General features: G+C 40.3%; 1 protein-coding gene across 1 annotated transcript in view; it reads right to left on the bottom strand.

The window, feature by feature from the left end:
* Positions 1–16,625, bottom strand: part of LOC146560902 (serine protease HTRA1A-like) — a 28,219-nt gene extending 11,594 nt beyond the window's left edge. The window contains exons 1-3 of the mRNA XM_085296485.1: positions 16,023–16,625; positions 6,665–6,764; positions 5,891–6,095 (exon numbers count right to left, since the gene is read on the bottom strand). Coding sequence (XP_085152611.1) covers positions 5,891–6,095; positions 6,665–6,764; positions 16,023–16,482 — 765 coding nt within the window. The 5' untranslated portion in view covers positions 16,483–16,625. The remainder of the gene's footprint in view (positions 1–5,890; positions 6,096–6,664; positions 6,765–16,022) is intronic.
* Between the last annotated feature and the right edge of the window lie 2,682 nt (positions 16,626–19,307).

The raw sequence follows: 19,307 nt of genomic DNA, 5'->3' as shown, positions 1-19,307 counted from the left end.
GTTGCCTACAAATAATACAAAATGTGATGGCCAGATTCAGCTACTTTGTTCACTTCTCTGGAGGCAGTGGCCTATTTTTCAAGGCCTAGGATATCCAGATAGGGGATAATGAATATCCCGCCAAGACTTTCTATTTCATGCCCTCGCCATTGTTAACAATTGCAGTTTAAATTTTAATATACCTGAATAAAAAGCTCAATCACTTTCACAACATCTTTAGAAGATGACTATCATTGAAAGTAAGGTAGAGTTCGGTAATTTTAACATTTTGTCCTCACTATTCCACCCCCTATGCAAAGCACTACCTTATCGTGGTGGAGGGGTTCGTGTGCCCCAGGGATCCCAGGAATTATGTTGTCCAGGGGCTTCTGCCCCCTGGTAGAGTCTCCCATGGCAAATTGATCCTGGGTGAGGGACCAGACAAAGAGCAATTCAGAACACCCCCATGAGTAGAACACCAAGGGAACAGTTCACTCTGCTCGGGATAGGGTTACCAGGGCCCCGGCGTGGAGCCAGGGCTAGGGAGCGTCTGTTGGCCAGGCCTTAGTCCATGGGGCCCGGTCGGGCACAGCCCAAAAAAGGGCCCCACTTTGACTGAGAAAATTGTTGGGCGGTGGAAGGAATACTTCAAGGACCTCCTTAAACCCACTGGCACATCTTCTGTGGAGGAAGCAGAGTCTGGGGACGAGGGGGATGATAGGCCAATCTCCGGGGGCGAGGTCACTGAGGCAGTTAAACAATGCCTTGGTGGCAGAGCCCCTGGGGGGGGATGAGGTCTGCCCTGAGTTCCTGAAGGCTCTGGATGTTGCTGGGCTGTCCTGGTTGACACACCTCTCCAATGTTGAGTGGAGATCAGGGGCGGTACCTCTGGGAATGAGAATCAGCACCTACAAATCTGAGGCCATGGCCTCAGCTGGAAAAGGTTGCCCACTCTGGGTCAGGGACGAGTTCCTGCCCCAATGGATGGATGGATGTATGGATGTTCCTAACACACACATCACACACCACAGCCTTCCTGTGGTCAAGTAGAGCTCTCGCACTGGATTACTATACAGAGCTGTAGTCTTAAGGGACTTTGAAGTAAAGAGGTAAGAGGCTTTTTAGCTGCAGAGTCAAAGATAATGCATGGCAGTACATTTGCATTTCATTAAAGCAACCAAATCACTTTCTAATAACTGCACAGATTAAGCCATAAACTGAAACATTAAAAAATATGACATACTGCACGGGACATTTGGAACATTTTGAAGTTCTAACGAGGCAGTCTGTGTTGCTCTCTATCAGCCTAAGTAAACAAATGTCCAACAGGCTTTGGAATCACTTACAGGTATAAGTGAACAGGGGTCTGAAAGACTTAAAAACCTAAAGCTTGATGGGCTCCATCACGCGCATCACACAGTGCAATCATTAACCTATTAGCTCACAAAGTCCTTCAGACATGTGGATCCATTTTCCAGGCCTTGGCCACATCACCCTCTCATTCTCTGTCCCTCTTGCTTTCTCTTTCCCCCCATACTCTCTACACAGGAACAAGTGAGCACAGCACTTTTTCCCCCTCTTTCCGTCCCCCTCTGAAGTTCCAGCTGCTGTAGACAGACTAATGTGTTCCCCAGAGCTGAGGGGCAGACCACAGCCCCAGGAACAGACTGGGCCCTGCTACCAATAAACTCTAGTTTCACATAGAAAAAGAGAGAGAAAGAAAAGAGAAGAGATTCATTATACAGTCAGGGAAAACTTAACTTTAAACTTTCTCACTCAGAAACAATTGTACCATTGTGGAGTTTTATTGATTATTTTTGGCTGCTTCTATACTGCTGACATTGTAAACAATTAGCTTTTATTTAACTGGAAGAACACTATTGGGGCTGGTAAGCAAAGGCAAATGATGACTGATGGGGGGGACGATGGAAGACTTTCAGCAACAAAATAGCTGAAAACTGACCTCTGTAGCTTTAAAAAATTAAAATCCCTCAAATCTTTCTGAACACAAAAAATAGAAAGCTTAAACAAGAGAATATTTGCTTTTTCTTACTTACTCTGAAAATGAATATGATATAGATATAGCCAACATCACTTTTTATTGATTTATTCATAGACAGTGAATAGGCATTGAATGAATTATTCTCTGCCAAATTCAGCTATTAACATCTTCAAAACTAAAAGATCGTGTCATTTTAATGATATGGATTACAGACTATATATAAAAGATGGATGTCGCTTTTGGATCTGAAAGTCAAACCATTCCTAACGTCCCTTTAAATCTTATTTTTAATAGCCAGCAGTGGATGATCCTCTAGTTACAAAAATGTGTGCTTTCAGAGGAGTCTAGGGGAAAACGATCCTTTGGCTACTTAGTCTGTGACCACAGACTCACCTTTACAGTAAAATGTAGTACAAAGTAGGATGTTCAACAGTATGAGTGGGAAGTCTTTGGTTTCACGGTCAGAACTGCCCCTTTACTCATAACATCCAGTTTGAAAACACTAAGATGCTGATGGTTAAGTTGCTGTGCTGGAGGCTTCACTAACCTTTGGCTACTATCACAATGGCTTATTTGAAGTCTTCCTATTCATACCTCAGATTTTATGTTGACATTACTCTGTCGTCTAAAACTGTGGTAATAAAAGAAGACTATTATGAAGTTGAAATATGTGGTTATTACACTTTAGGTGCTATAATTAAACAACCCGAGGTAATTATTCTGCATGGTTTCAATGTCCCTTTTAATGCAAACCAACTTTGCTTGCCCTCCCGCCCTCACATTATAACAGACTCATCGTCTAATTTTCCATCTAATAACTCTCACTAGTTCCACATGCTAAGTTCTGCACATTAACAGAAATCCGAGTTCCAAATGAAAATCTAAATAATGGTGCCTTTGCAAAGTGACCACAGGTCTTCTGGGGCTTCATCGCTGACACATGGTCTGGATAACTCATTCTGGCTTCATATAAAACAAACACTTCATACTCATAGTGTTGAATGTCTTGAATTACAGCAAACCTACTCAAATTACCTGCTTCTTATTTTGCAGGCAATTTTTAGTAAAGCAGGTTTGTTGTTTATCAAGAAAAAGTCTGATGCATCGAAATGTTTCAAATGCATGTGCAGTGAAAGGTTTCTATGATGATGAAGATTCTTAAACGGCCTATATCTTTATGTTACTACATGTTATAAGTACCAGTCATTCCTGAATCTGCACAGCCACTGACCATGTGCTGCAAACAAACAGGGGAAATCCCCCTCAATAAAGACCAGACTGACTGTCATCAACAGACTGAACAGGTTTTATCATAGAATGAACAAATACAAAGCACATGTCATTGCTCTTTTCTGCACTCCTTGCTCAATTTGTGCACCGAACAAAACCTGAATGCTTCAACCTCTTCAGACTTAAGGGTGGTTGGGGGGGTCTTTGTAACATACCTCGCTCTGATATCGTGACCAACTTTTCAGCTGTGTCACAGAGCCATGAGAGTGAGCTCCCTAATGCAGCTCTGCTATGATTCGCAGTCAATAGGCCGTGGCTCTCTGCCACACACTCCTTCACATGACTGGCTGTGATTAACATGCAACGTGGATCCCTCTGGTCCAGTAGACAGACAAAAACGCAGACAGATAGGGACATTGAGAGAACTGGAGAGAAAATGCAACAAACATATGTGCTACAAAGCAATGCGTTTTCTTTTAAATATCAACACCGTCCATAGATTTTTACCTGCCAGGAATAAGTGAGTGTCTCTGCAAATTGGTTGTGAAACGAGCATTGTAGTATCTGTTAGTTGTTTTTGCAGCTTGTTGTGTATAAACACTAACAAGATCTGGACTGACTGCAAGCCAGCTGTGTTTTAAAGACCCATCTGGTTGCACCTGCATGCTCACTTTGCTTCACTTGCACTCTGAGTACTAGGCTAAATTTGGAACACTGTCATTCCAGACTTGAATCGCCAAACCAACAAAATAGTTTTTTAACAGCAGTTTAATGGGAGAATTACAAAACCGTGAGTTAATATTTTTATTCTGTTGTGCTGGCTGTGACTTCAGAAAGCTTGGTCAAAAATACCTTTGCAGACTTTTTCACTTCAACTAACTCAGGACTCATTGGATAAATGCTTATTTGTCAAGCCTTAATTTGGCCAAATGAACTCAGTACAGTACTCAGTGAAACCAATTCAGAGACTTGTACATATATGGCAATAGACACACAAAGGTATGTCTGTAATTTTGTAAAAGCTGTTTCCCTTTACAGTCACTGCAGTATGGGACTAGATAAACAGATATGGTGGGACATTTATGTACAGTCATCAAGGGCATGGAAAACATGCTAATATAATGGTGGAATAATTGTACAGCATTTTAAAAAACAAGAATTGGTTCAGATTTTATCACTACAGTCAAAAGTCAAATATATACATACATACATTTACTTAAATCATTTAATAAGTGACTGAAGGTTCTGAAGGATCTATTAACTTGAAAAGTTAAAGAAAAGGCCAAGGTCTACTAACTTCTCAGTGATCATGATTCATTGCAGCTGGTAGTTTGTCTTTGTCAGGATAAAAAGGATTTGTTTGACTCAATGATCAATGCTGACCAATACTCAGAACAAAAAAAAAAGAAAAAAGAACAATGGGAGAGTCCAACGAATTCAGCAAAGATGTAAGAAGACGAATTGCAGCTTTACACAAGTTATGAAGGTGTCTTGGAGCCATTTCTAAAATACTGGATATTCAAAGATCATCAGTTCAAACAAATGTATAAGTTAATCAGAATTGTGACAACTTTGCCAAAGTCTGCAAGAAGAGCCAAAGTGTCACCCTCAGATGAGAGAAAATTGGTTAAAATGCTTAAAAACAACCCAGGAAATACCAAGAAAACAAGCCTGCCATGAACTGGAAACTACTGCAACACCAGCTTTACTGTACATAGAAAAGAAAGTTTTACACCACCATGGACCAATAGGGGGCTGACCAGGAAAGAAGGCCCTGCAACAACAGTAAGCATGACTAAAATTTGCAGCTGCCAACATGCACTAACCACATGTCTTCTAGAGAAACGTTTTACAGTCAGACGAGACAAAGACTGATATTTGGCCACAGCAGCAAGAGAACAAAAGGTGAAACTTGCTAAGGGAAATTAACCACATATTAATAAGGGTGTTTGTATATAGTTGAGCCTGTATAATTCTGACCCTGTGTGGATGACATAAAATCCCAAATAAATTCAAACTTGTGCACCAAATTTAAAGTCATTAAACATGTACATGTACAGTCATTGCACCCTGCAAAACAGATAGTTCAAAGAAATCATTAAAAACTTACCATGAAATTTTAGAAAATACTTCTATACCTGAAAATTCGATATTGTTAGAAGTTCAATAACACACTCATGTCTGCATGCTAGCTAAGAATAAAAGCCAAAAGGCAATTAGCTTAGATGCGCATAAAGACTGTCAGAGAAATACTGAAAGCATACATTTGTCTCGTTTGTTTAATCAGTACATAAATAGAAATGTCAAATAACTATAAACAAGTAGTTAAATGCTCATATTATTTCTTGGCGAACAGAAGCCAAGTGCATGACTGCTTTGAGTCTCTACTGCCAAGTCTTTACACTGAAAACAAAGCTAATCAGCACATCTGGCTCTTGCTTAATGTTTAATGTAGACAGATGTATGGTCTTATTGATCTTCTTATCTCACTCTTGGCAGGAAAGTGAATGAGGACTATTTCCAGTATTTAAAACTATTCCTTTTATGGTGTGCTTGCTTAGATACGAAGCAAGAAAAACAAAAGCGAACAAAAAATTAATGGTGTTCACTGAGAACACCTCTAACTACCACATCTTCTATATTTTGCAAGGTTTCTAGAAGTCTGACACTTTAACTAACCGGTGCATCGATCTCAATGAGGGCGATGTCTGATTTCTCATCCACGTCTTTGATTTTGGCATCATAGGAGGCGCCGCTCTTTAGCTCCACTTTCACTCTGTGTTTATTGGCCACCACGTGGGCATTGGTCACAATTTGGCCATCTTCAGACACAACAAAACCAGAACCACTGGCCACTGCCACTTCACGCTTGGAATAAGTCATCCTGTGGAGGGAAGAAAGGGAGACATTAGGAAAGAGTAGGAAAAGGTTAGACTACTGGTATTCTTTCCTCTCCCCTTTAACAGTTTTTCCAGAATAGTAAAATAAAGCAGTACATGGTGTAATAGAAGTGTTAAATGCAAACCAAAAGTATGTATACTATATATATATATATAAACAGTAAGAAGGTGAGTATATAAAGCTAAGCTGGAGAGATGAATAAAACAAGAGACAGATCTAAGTGAAACAACGACAGATGAAGGAGAGACAGAAATCTGAAAATCAGAGGGTTTTGACCTTCAAAAAAACCACTTCACAAGTGATGGTGACAGACAGAAGAGAGATGAGACAGATGAAGAATCAAAGTGTCAAAGAACAAGAAGCAGAGATTAAAAAGCACAAAAATCTGGTCGGATGATTTTTAAAAAGAAGATGAAAGACTAAACTTGAGAATAAGGTGCTCTACCAACTGGTGCAGTGTGTTTAAGTACACAGGTAGGTTGTAAATTCTAGGGTTTTTCAGTCTGCCCCTCCCCAGCACCGAGCACAGACACACAGGTACGCGGCTCATACTTGCGGTAAAGTTCAATGTGAACCACAGACGGAGCAATTTTCTCCACCACGTCGGCAATGAAGTTGTATTTGTGCCTCGGGCTGTCTGGATTGTCTTGAGCTGGAAATACATCATGCACACACAAATACACAAATAGGATGTCAGCCTGGTAAAAACAAACAAAAGATGCATGGAAATACTGCATGATGTAAGAGCTGTGTGAGGATAGAGAACCAACACATTAAACTACCCTTCATCATAACACATCTGGGAAAAGAACAGATGACAGTTCATCTGCGGTTGAGACTGTCTAGGTCTAGGTCTGACACACATGTACTCACTCATTTACAGAGTCTGGTAATAAACCTTACAAATAAACACTTCACACTGACATTTACCCTTATCTTACCCCATGGTTAAGGGTGAAAACAGAGCAGTTCTAAAACCATCCGCAGCTCATTTGTCAAGTATAACACACAGACAGTGTGACACTGTATGTTAAGGGACTGCCAAATTCACTGAATCACCCATCCAGCTTTGGTAAGTCAGGAAATGCTGACTGACTTACCTGCTCATTAAATCCTACTCAAATGACAGTTTAAGCAAGGCTATGAATCAAGACGTCCCCAACCTTTCCCTCTTTGCTTTTCATCCTTCCATCCATAAGCTGTTATTTTGCCACGTACTTTGAACTATTTTGTCTCACAAGAACAATTTTCAGTCATTACTTTCTCCTAGATGACAGAAATTGCAAAAGTATAATCCCCTGGATATCAGTGATTGCACTGAAGGGTAAAGAAACAACAAAGAGACACTTGAGTTGCAGTTAAGCTAACACCAGCATTTAATGAGCATCATGCTGCTGTATGGAACACCATTAAAAAGTACAGTCCACAAACATTTGACAAACTGCAGGAAGTAAATTCTTCTGCATGTGGTTGAAGTCTTGGTGGTCGCAGTGAAGCACCAAAATTTGTTTAGCGGGAGTTTGTTAGCTGTGAAAGTGTTCTGTTAGCTAGCAACCGTATTTATAAACTGAAGATAAAAGATGGATACAGATCAGTTCTGTATCTGAAAAGCAACGCCAATTCAGAAGTGACTTAAACCAGATCTCTTTCTAGTGGACTGTTGCAGTGGGCCACACTGAAAAGTTAATGAAGACATAAAATTAACAATGAGCAGAACTGAGTTTAACTTATCGGAGAGGCCCTTCACTACAGCTCACAACAGTTTCTCATGAGGCCCCTTGGAAAAACTAATTACCAACCCCTGCTGGAAGAAGTCATAAGGAAAATTACTTGGATTAACACTTTCCTGATGAGTATGTGGTTTCCATGTTGGACCCACCCCTTCCAGCACTTCCAGTTCTAAAAGCTAAAATGCTCAGACACTTCACAATGGTAGCTCAGGAAAAAGTGGGCCTTGGTTATAAACTGTTATGTTTTTAACTGAATCATAAACACAGAAAGATGCATGCATGCACACCTGCGACAAGAAGCTCACAGTAGTAGTGATTCTGGTAATATTGTCCTCCCACTTTCCCTCAGCTGAGCTGTAATGTAATTCAAATTCCTTTACACTGGATGTGGACAGAAAACAGTTCTACATGAATTTACTTGCAGTAAGGTTTATGGATTTTTTGCTCATGTTATTAAATATTAACAACGGCAGTAAGGTCATGCTCTTTGGAAAGAGACACTGTTGTTGAGTTAAGCACAAGGAATATCATTTATTTCTAATAAATTAAAGTGAAGCGCCAATATGTCCGAAACTGGACACCAAAACAGTCTAGATGAATGAACAGTGCTACAGTACGGAGGAAAACATATAAAGTACATTTTGAGGTGAAAATTCCTTCAAGATAAACCCTTTGAGCATCATGAATCAATAATCCAAATCAATAATTTTACTAGAAATTTTTTGAGTTGTGGAGTTTTTCACCTCACGGATGTATGTACTGAAATCCATTTCAGTCCTGCTAATAATTGTCAAGCTATTTCTCTAAAAAATTCAGATGCCCACCTCATATTGTAATGAAAGGACAAACGAGGGGCTCACCAAAGTTAGCAGGTTTCTGGGCATCTGGCGATTAAGATTGCCTGTGCAGAATTTTACTATAATCCATCAAATGCTTGATGATTATTTCTGGGTATACGGTGTACCAAATGCTATTCTTAGAGCTAAAAGCCACTGAAAGAAAAAAGAAAACCAAGTTGCTCATAAATAAATGTAACCCCTTTTTTTCCCCCAACCCCGACATATATTTTCCTGAACTTTAAATCAAGTATTAAACATTATAAAGGCCAAACAACCTTCTTGCAATAGTATGAAGAAAAGATGGAAATGTTGGAGTAATTTCCTCCCTGCTAGCTTCAAACCCGGGGGGTTTCGTGGTCAGCTCTGATAGGATTACTGTGAGAGAAAGCAGGGCCCGGGGTCCAGAATCTGTGTTGTTTCTGGAGTGCTCCCAGTCTCTTCCACTTCACCATGTTATAATGAGTGAGGCCTCCTTGCACACATGCGGAAACCAGGAACACTCTGCTGCCACTACAATGCCAGTGTGATGATAGCAAACTTATAGGCCTAGTGGTGGTGATTTGGTAGAGACAGGATGTCATGAATCAGCCATTTTCTCCTGAGTTATATAGTGAGATAGATCATTTCATTGCTCAACTGAGCTTACAGCTGAAGCTTAGAAAGACTTTACTGTTGGAAAATTAAGTTGACTTATGAGCGAAACTGAAAAGAAGCGTCTAGATGCCAAAACGTGACTGATTCATCTTGATATGTGGAGAGAAAGTGGGATTTAAAGGCTTCTGATCACTGTCTCATCTAAGTATTGCTCACGAAAAACCTCTCCATCTGCTGAACTGCTGCTATAGTAAGATGGGATCTGTGATTGCAAGGTAATTTTCTAAACAGCTTATGTGTGTGTGACATTTATACATTTAATTAGAGTCATTATAAGGAAAGAAAAGAGGACATGCTTTTGATGGTGTGAAAAGTGGTGCGTTCAACTTCTTTTGAAAATGGGCTTGTTTAGGGTGTCACAGAGTACATTATAATAGACTCAGAAACTGCATGCAGTTTCAAAATAACTGCATGCAAATTTAATGGGCATAATTTGCCCGCAGGAGCTATTTGGAGATTACCTAAAGGCAATCATTTAGAAGCTAATGTAAAAGTAAGCTGTAGGTCACTAATAAACAAGGCAAATGGCTTTTTAGTTCAAAAAGCAGATTGAACTAGAAATCCAAGTAACATAGCGTTTTTCCTCATAGGCGACAAAACCAACATAAACACATATAATAGGCATATAACAACAGAATGACCAATGATAGACTGAAAAGCATTTTTCATGCAGATTGATCATATAGAGATATATACTCACTTGCCACTTTATTAGGTATACCTGTTTAAGTACTTGTTAATGCAAATATCTAACCAGTCGGTCACATATCACGTGCACATGGTGACACCAGCTGAAAGTAATTCAACTTGAATATAAAAATGGGGGGGATTTAAGAGACTTTGTATGTGGCATAGTCATTGTCATCAAATGGAGTGGTCTGTTTATTTCAGAAACTGCAGAATCTGCTGGGAAAAAAGAAAAAGAAAAAATCCAGTTCTCTGGATGAAAACATCTTGTTGATGGCAAAGCACAGAGAATGGCCGGACTACTTTGAGCTGATAGGTAAGTCAACAATAACTCAAATAGCCACTTACTACAAACAGAGTATGCAGAAGAGCATCTCTGAATGCACAGCACATTGAACCTTGATGTAGCAGATGGACTAGGGGTGCCCAATCCCGGTCCTCGAGAGCTACCGTCCTGCAGCTTTTAGATGCATCCTTGTTCCCACACACCTGAATCAAATGAATGGCTTGTTATCAGGCCTTTGCCAAACATGATGGCATGCTGAAGAGATCAAACCATTTGATTCAGCTGTGTTGGAGTAGGGATGCATCTAAAAGCTGCAGGATAGTAGCTCTCGAGGACCGGGATTGGGCACCCCTGGACTAGAGCAACAGAAGACCACACCAGGTGCCACTCCTGTCAGCTAAGAACAGGAAACTTGAGTCTACGGTTCAAATCGGGTCTTCAAAATTGGACACTGAAAATTGGAAAAATGTTTCCTTATCCGATGACATGTGATTTCAACATGTGGATGGTAGGGTCAGAATTTGGTGTAAATACCATGAAATCATGGATCTACCCTGCTTTCTATCAGTAGTTCAGGCTGATGATGTAATGGTGTGGGGGATATTTTCTAGACACACTTTGGCCCCCTTCATACCAAGGGGGCATTGTTTAATTGCCACACACTATTTGAGCATTACTGCTGACTATGTCCAGCCCTTTATGCCCACAGTGTACCCATTTTTGTTCCGGGCGCTTCCGGCGGGATAATATGCCATGTCACAAAGCTCAAATCACTTCAAAGTGACTTCTTGAACATGACAATGAGTTCACTGTACTCAAATGGCCTCCACAGTCACTAGATCTCAGTCCAATAGAGCACCTTCGCAATGTGATGCAACATTATTGATGTGCAGCCTACAAATATGCAGCAACTATGTGATGCCATAAACCGAGGAATGTTTACAGCACCTTGTTGAGTCTGTGCCACAAAGAGTTTAGGCAGTTCTGAAAGAAAAATGAGGCCCAAACTTGTACTAACAAGTGTAATAAAGTGGCTGGTGACTATATCTGTGTGCACCAAAGACGCATAAACAACTTTATAGAAAGTAAACTGGAAGTGGAGTATTTCACACTTGGTAAATTAAGAAGCGATATATTTGGTGTAACAGCAAGTACACACTCTTGTTACTCCGACTCACCCTGTCAGACACTTAGTCTAATTGCTTCGGTTTATAGGAAAGCATTAGCAGAAATAACTACTGACTATAAAAGTAGTATGATAATATGATAAACAGTAATACTGTAAATGTTAATGATTAGCAGCACACCACAAAATATCACTTGAGTTTCAGGGCAATGGCAGACTGAGACTTATGAACAGTCTTGTCAATATCACAGACATTACGCTGCTATTCAGCAGATATTTTGGAGATGGCACTTAAGGTAAAAGTGGGGATGGGTCAAGTGAGTTGCATGTAATATAGAGTGGATGTGGTGTTTAGATTTTTAAGCAGTCCAAAAACAAAATTGTTCTTATGTGGGAGGGTGGCATTCCTACTAAGCAGTAACTTATCCTGACAGAGAAGCGTATACACACTCTCACCACACAATTTAAATGATATACTGACATAAAAACAGTAATAAACCTGCTTTAAGTTTCTGTGACCTGATGAAGTTAAGATTTCACCCATATGCAAGACATATTGAGAAGTGTGGTAACTGCTAATGAAAGCCTCATAATATTTAAGTATCTATTAACAATAATCAGATGTCGGAAAGAGTTTTTTGGAGTCAGTTCAAGCATTATGTGGGGAAAACCATTCAAAAACAACATTTATTAAAAGGAACCTAATTTAAAAGTACTCTCCCCTCCCAACATACACACTCAAAGCCCCCCCTAACCTCACAATCCCATACATCCATTACCCCTCCCCACTCAACACACGAGCTACAGGTCAGGGTGTCTTTTCTTCTTCAGCTTTCCCATGCATAGGACCCTTCGTTTTATTGGTTCCTGCAGACTAAAAGACGATTTGTGTTCTCCCAAGAAAAAACCTTAAGAAATGAAAAAACATAGATGTGAACAAAGTGGATTCAGTCCAGCTGGAATTAAGCTAATGCACTAGCAAATCTTTCAGATATGTTAAGAAGGAGGGGCAAAGGAAAGGATCGTTATCAGCATGGACATCCAGTCAGAATGCAAAGAACATAGCCATCAGTTATTCTCCGGAATTTTAGGTTTGTTTTCCTTTAGATCAAAGGTAATTTAACTAACCAAAGGGGAAACTCATATAAGCTCTGAAAGAGCCAAAATAAGTTTAGAGTAAATCATTAACTTAAAGATAGAAATGTTTAATAAATTAACTCTTTTCACTCCACATTAGCATGAGAATAGTGAGGGGAAGGGTGTATAGCCCGCATACAAGGTGTGCCAGGTGGAATAGAGGATTAAAGGAACCAGTCAGTGAAAAGAAAGTAAGGTCAGCAAGTAAAGCTACGTCAAATGGGTTGTTGTCAAAGGACAGTACTGATTGTTTAAAAAAAGCCAATAAAATGTAAATAGTATGGCCCCTCTTTGGCCTTAAAAAGTATGGCAAGTATGCGCCTTAGTGCATATGTTATTATAAAATTACTTCCAGTAGGTCATTGATTTTGGCTCGCTGTACTTCTTCAATGATTCAGAACATATGAGCTTGCTACAGTGTTAAGACCATGAATCATTTTGTTTCGATGGGGCTTTTTTCCCCAGTTATGAAAGCATACAGTTGAGCTTTGCCGCTGTTTATAATACTACAATGACACACTGGCAGCTGTTTCAAATGACTCACTGAGTGATTATAATTAACCCAATTTTTCCATTCCCAATATTGATTCAATTTACCCTATTTTAATCCAGTGAACTTAATTTTTTCCATTGTGAACTCCATCTAAGGTTGAAAGCACATAATACAACCAGAAACACTCACACTGAGTTAGTAACAGGGCAGTTAGAGCAGCATGGAGAACCCATTCAAAACCATGTCCCATTTTATTGTTAGAAAATGATGTATGTCGATCAGTACAGCAGCTGCAAGAGCAGGTTTTAACCCTTTAAAAGATATTAAACCAATGCAATATTCAGTACAGTGTTTAATAACACTTATCGTGGCCCATAGACAAGAATGGAGGTACAGCAATTTGGTGTGGTGCAAAAGCATTACATTTCTCTAATTAGTGCAATTTAGGAAATTCGGACATACACAAATGTGCTTATGTTGCGGTCAGTATTAGATGACATTAAAAAGAGGCTGAGCACGGAAGAGGCTGCAGCAAATATAGTTTAGCAGAGAGAGGAATGAAGGAAGCAGGAGAATTACAGACATCAAACAGGAAAAAGAACAGATGAGAAAAGCAGACAGGCAGACATTCAGAACCAAAAGCAGACACTGACAAGTAGAACAACAAAAACAAGTCACGTGCATGTGCCCAAAAATGATGTTTTAACATCATGAGTGGCTGAAACAAGTTGCTGAAGAATGTGCGTATTCAGCAGATGTCACTCGCTGGAGTCACAGAGTACATTCTGTCTGCAACATCAGCTCTGAATTATGAGCAGCACAAACGGTGTCGGGTTTTCAACTGGATTAAAGTCTAAACAGATTATAAGAAAGTCAGCCTCACCTTCACGTTCACACCTTCATGCAACCCCTCCATAGTTCTGGTTCACAGTTTGAGAGGCACCAAGTGATTCAGTTCTGATCTCCAACACTCTTCAGCGCTTTTCCTGTCAGTCTGTGTCACATTAGTGCTTTTAAACTGCCAAAAAGTTTTTTTTCTGCACTTTAAAAAAAAAGAAAAAAAGAAAATTTTTAACAACTATGACACCAAGGTCACAGTCAAATTTTGGCCTAGTTTTTTCTTTCTTTTTTCCCCCAAAATGAGCTACGCCTTTACTGTCCAGACACGAAATGACATCATGCAACTGCGCTCACATGTTTTCTTAACATGAGGCCAGGTTGCGGTGTATTTCAAGGCACTCAGAGGGGTTTAAGTTTCTTTTCAGTGTCAGCTCTTGACATTCTGAGTCAACAGACCTGTTCACAATTTATGTTAAAGTTGACATTTCTTTTTAAAATATGTGCTTCTGCTACAGTCTTAGTCAGCACCAGCCTGGACAGGGACAAATCTAATGCACGAAATAAAATGCAACTTCCAGCTATGGAAATTCTCACAGGGTATCTTGGAAAATCAATAGCACTCACCACAGTCTTGCTCAGTTTCAGACATGGTTAGCTGCTCGGGAATGACTTAACCATTTAAGCTGCTTACATGACTGACAAACAAATGTGGCGATGCAGTCTGCCCTTCCACTGTGCCCACATGGTTTTTGATGTACATGTACAACTTTCCCGAAAATATGGGTTGCTAATTTTGTGTTTTCCTCAATGTCTCCTGCCTGTTTTAAACAGTCTTCAACAGAGGTGGAATTAGTGCCAGGAATTCCTTCATGTGACTGTTAAGTGTGATTTATGAGTGACAACACAGACCAGGAGTGAAAGACACTTCCACAGTCAAAAAGAGAAGAGAGGAAGAAGCTGGGGTGGTGGTGGGGGGCTGTGGCAGGGTGGATTCAGTAAGTTTCCAAGCCTTGAGGTAAGTTATAGATCTTTGATGCAACAGGTGTTGAATGTTGTCCTTTGTGTGTTTTTAAGTGCACATATGTTGCCAAATCTGAGGGGGGAAAAAGTACGTACACAGTAACAGTAAAAACCGTAAAGGACACAATGTTTTTACCACCTGCAGCATCACTAGTGATCGTTTTTTCATTCCTGGATGTTTTATGTCATGCATAAATTTTAAACAATTACACTACTAATGATGATATATGACTCATTGATTCATTTTGTACAGAATGTGCATTCTCATTTGGACTGTGCTGTTTCACAGAGCAGCAGATGCAAAGAGTGAAGTCTCATTATAAGTGAGCTTCACTGATTAGCACAAAATACCTGTCACATGACACTATGACAAAATGCAGGTCCATACTGAAACACTTCCATTTATCATTATAAATATATCTCCAGTTATATTTAATAACAGTTTATATCATACATATCAGGTTTTGACATTCCATTCTATTCAGCTAATGCACATATTTCAGGCAAAGACCACATGGCATAAAGGAATCAACCAGATTATAGTCATGTGATTGCTGGTCATGCATGCCAGAGTAATCCTAAGGTTCACATCAAGCTTTACAACAGGGCATAACTCGTGGCTTCATTCAGCCATGGGGGGAAAAAAGAAAACAAAACAAAAGAAAAGCCCTCTCTGATCAAGTCTAATTGTAATGCAGGATCAAGGGCTGCACTTGAATGGCTGCTCTTGTGGTTCCAGACACATGGGGATTGTGTGCCACTGAATGCAGCGCTGAGCTACAACATCTGTGCGACCTTGAGACAATAAATGCCCAGTGAGGAATGATGGGATCACGTTCAACAACAAGTTGTAAATAACTAAGGTAAAACGGCCAAAAAATGACACCATGTTACAGAAAATGTGCAACGATTGATTTCAGCTGCAAAACTAATGTTTTTGGCTCACAACGCTCAAAAGAGAGTAGCCTATTCATGATTCTTGACACTATACTGTAATCAATTAACTTTAAACGTCGAATCTACTCCCTCCTATTTATTATCAATATCTCAGTGTGTTTTGGGTTAAGGGTGTCTTGATCAAAACAGTGTGAGTTCTACCTTTCCCGCAGGCTCCCCGCTGAATGAAAAGAACAGGTGGCTGTTGCAATTTCTGCGCCCGTCGACTGACCCTCTTCAGCTCGCAGATATTCCGGTAGGACACCCCATCGCTTCCACAAACCGCTTCGGTGGTTTTGCACACGCAAATCCCACTCTTGCTTCTCCTCCTCACCGTCACAGTGTATGCAATCCCGCCGGAGACCGAGCACTCCAGCTCCTCTCCGCACACTGGGTCGCCGAGCTTCCCACTGCCGCCGCAGGCTTCGCCTTCACCGGAGGCGCACACCGGGCAGCAGTGGCAGGCGTCGAGGGTTTGTCCTGTCGGACAGTCCGCTGGTAGCCGAGGACACATCGACTTATCACACCGGGAAGGACATCCGACAACATAACGGCTGGAGATTTGCGCATCCGCCGGCACGGCTGCAAAGGCTACGATTGCGCATAACAGCAACCAAAACATGTTTCAGACTGAAAAAGAAGCTCCCCTAAAAATTCACCAGAAACTTTTAAAGAGTTCCAAAAGGTCGCTCTGTGCTAGCAGTGTTATGGGATGACAGAGCTCAGTGCTGAGGGGGGAGTCATCCCAGCTGGAGAGGCATTTAACAGAAACTCCACTGCGTAACCAATTACGCGATTTTACGTTTTTGCTGGCACGGCATCAAACATGCAACTCACTTTCTAGATAATAACAACAAGCAGGGTGATTGGTGGCTTTACGTGACGTACTGAATCGGAAGAGTTAAATTACTGACATGTCTCCAAAAGCGTGAAGATAAATAATCAGAGGAAAGAGCAGAAAATTGCCATGACTGGTGGGAGGAAGTGATTTTAAATATATTAGTTTTATTTCAGCCTATTACAAAACTTTAAATATCAAGGTCAACTTGAAAACAAGCAAGAATATTAAGAATATCGAGACTATTTTAGTCCACCAGTGTTTCCTGTCGATGACTGATGAAATGAATAATAGCAGAATAAGGATGCATGTAGCCCAGATGTTTTACGCTATACAGCCTTCCACACATCCAGCGTCACTATTTCCTTATGCTGTAGTTATTTATTTTCCTGTTCTAATGCTTCCTTGTGAGTCACTCCTGGCACCCGCACAAGCCTCATGGCTAATTAAAAAAATCAGTGGTGGAACAATAATTGCGTGGATTGTGGGTTTTATGCGTTCATGTACACTTAATAAACAGCCAACTTTGCTCCAGTTGGAAGACTGCATGAAGACATAACTTATCTAGGCCTGTTTATCATGATGCAGGGTTAAGCACCCAGCAAGTAGGGGCATAACAAGTCTAGTACAGGTATCCAAATAAAGAATGCACTCAATTCAAGAGCAATCAACATCGTTTTGTACAACTAATCACTCAAAATATTTGTAAACATCAACTCTTGACACATTTCCAGCAACAGAGTAGCACATTTTAATTTTGGCAAACAGCAAACCGTTGTTAGATTAAGATGTCTGTGGTGAGCTGTAAGAGTCCAGTAAACTCTATAAATCAGCCTCATAAAATACCCAACACAGTTTGATAGACTGTGTTAAGACAGGCTTGTTTTTTCTCTTTTTTATGTGCCTCTTGGTTTAAATGTGGTCGACAAATACAGCAGAATATTTGTCCCCTGCTTGGGACCCTGTGGTGTGCTGGGGCTCAGGAAACCCAAATCTCTTGTATCTTTGGGGCAATTAGAAGGGGGGCATAACGGAAACAGACTGGACTCTTGTATAGCACAGGAAACAGAGTCTACAATGTAGACTGTAACCCAGAGCTGATGTTAAGAGTTAAATGACAGGGTTCATTCATTTTTTTCGCAGAAAAAACAAAAACAAAAAAAACAGAGCTGAAGCTGAACGCTCTTTAATTTCAGTCCAAGACAACACACATTGTTGGCTGATGCAAAAACGGCCGAAACCCACGCAACATCATCAGCTCCGTTATGTGGCACTACGTAGGCGAGAAACGGTGGGAAAACTTGCAGATGAAAGCAACCTCATTTATAAGGAACACCCATCCTCCAGCCGAGGACAGTGAACGTAGCCAATGATGGACGACACTGAGGTCTGTGTGATCTCGCCTCCCAAGTTTGTCCAGGCTGTGAGTGAGGCCATTGAAGGACCAAAATGGAGCTGTACTTCCACATCTGAAGCCACACCAAAGTCTGGCATCCTCCAATGAGCATAGGAGCTATGGTATATATGGAATATCAAAGAGCTGTACATCCAAGCTCATACTTAAACACACCAGCTAATTATAAATGATTTTGCTTCTTCCAATGACACCATCCACATGTACCTTAAAATGTCCACACATGCAGCATTCACAATTAACTGCACACATAGAGACGAAGCCCCTGAATATGCCATAACTCATTATCCAGCTGATTAAAGAGGCTTTAAATATTCAGTCCACACGTACCATATCAAGCTCAAGGCTGAATATGTAAGGAGCACCTCATTAAGAGATGACAAACGATGCTCATACATACGCTTTATCATCGATGTTGGAGTGGAAATACTTGCTCCATGTACACCAACTGTTCTACATTGCCAAGTTGGCTTACTTGTACAGTTTCCATTCATACTTTTGGTCCTCGATGAAGATGACTGTCTCTTTTTACTCAGCTGTAGTGTAGATTAGGTTTTATCATCAAGCTGTGAGGAAGAATTTAAATATCACGCACAATTTCAAATTCAATTTTAACAAGCAAATAGGAAAGGCCCACCTTAGTCAGATATAACGGCAAACACATTTTATAGGATTATAACAAAATAAAGTTGAATTATGTTTGCAAAAGTTCTGATACTTTGTGTATTTATATTCTATTATATAAATTGTTAATGCAGGGCTTTTATATGGAGTGTGGAGTTGATGGCTTTTATTCAAGGATCCAAAAATGGTCAGTTTCTTATTTATTGTAATTATTTTGATGGCTTGTTCTGGTTGAGGCTAATATTTCTGTAAACATGGAATTAGGGGAAGCTCACAGACACACCCTCTTTTGTTAATGTGGCTTTTTGCATGCTTCTTACATGATTCTTGTTATGATTCTTGGCTGGGTCTGTGCTGAAACATCTGTTTCATGCTTCTCGTGTGTGGTGCTTTGCACTCCATCAACTGAAACCTTTGCAGTCATCCGTGATGAAAACATAACTGGTGGTTTATAGAGCACAGGAATGTTTTCAATGACAAAGTGAAGATTTTTCTCTTGCCACAAGAGGGCAGAGGAAACTCTCTACAATCACATCAAACACTCAAATCAAACTGTGGATGCTGCCAAAGG

This window comes from Mchenga conophoros, linkage group LG13 (genome assembly GCF_057382185.1).
Source record: "Mchenga conophoros isolate Kocher_MC1m ecotype Shallow Benthic linkage group LG13, M_conophoros_male_GT1.1, whole genome shotgun sequence".
In the NCBI taxonomy this organism is placed as follows: domain Eukaryota; kingdom Metazoa; phylum Chordata; class Actinopteri; order Cichliformes; family Cichlidae; genus Mchenga; species Mchenga conophoros.
This window is presented reverse-complemented; position numbering and strand designations above follow the sequence as displayed.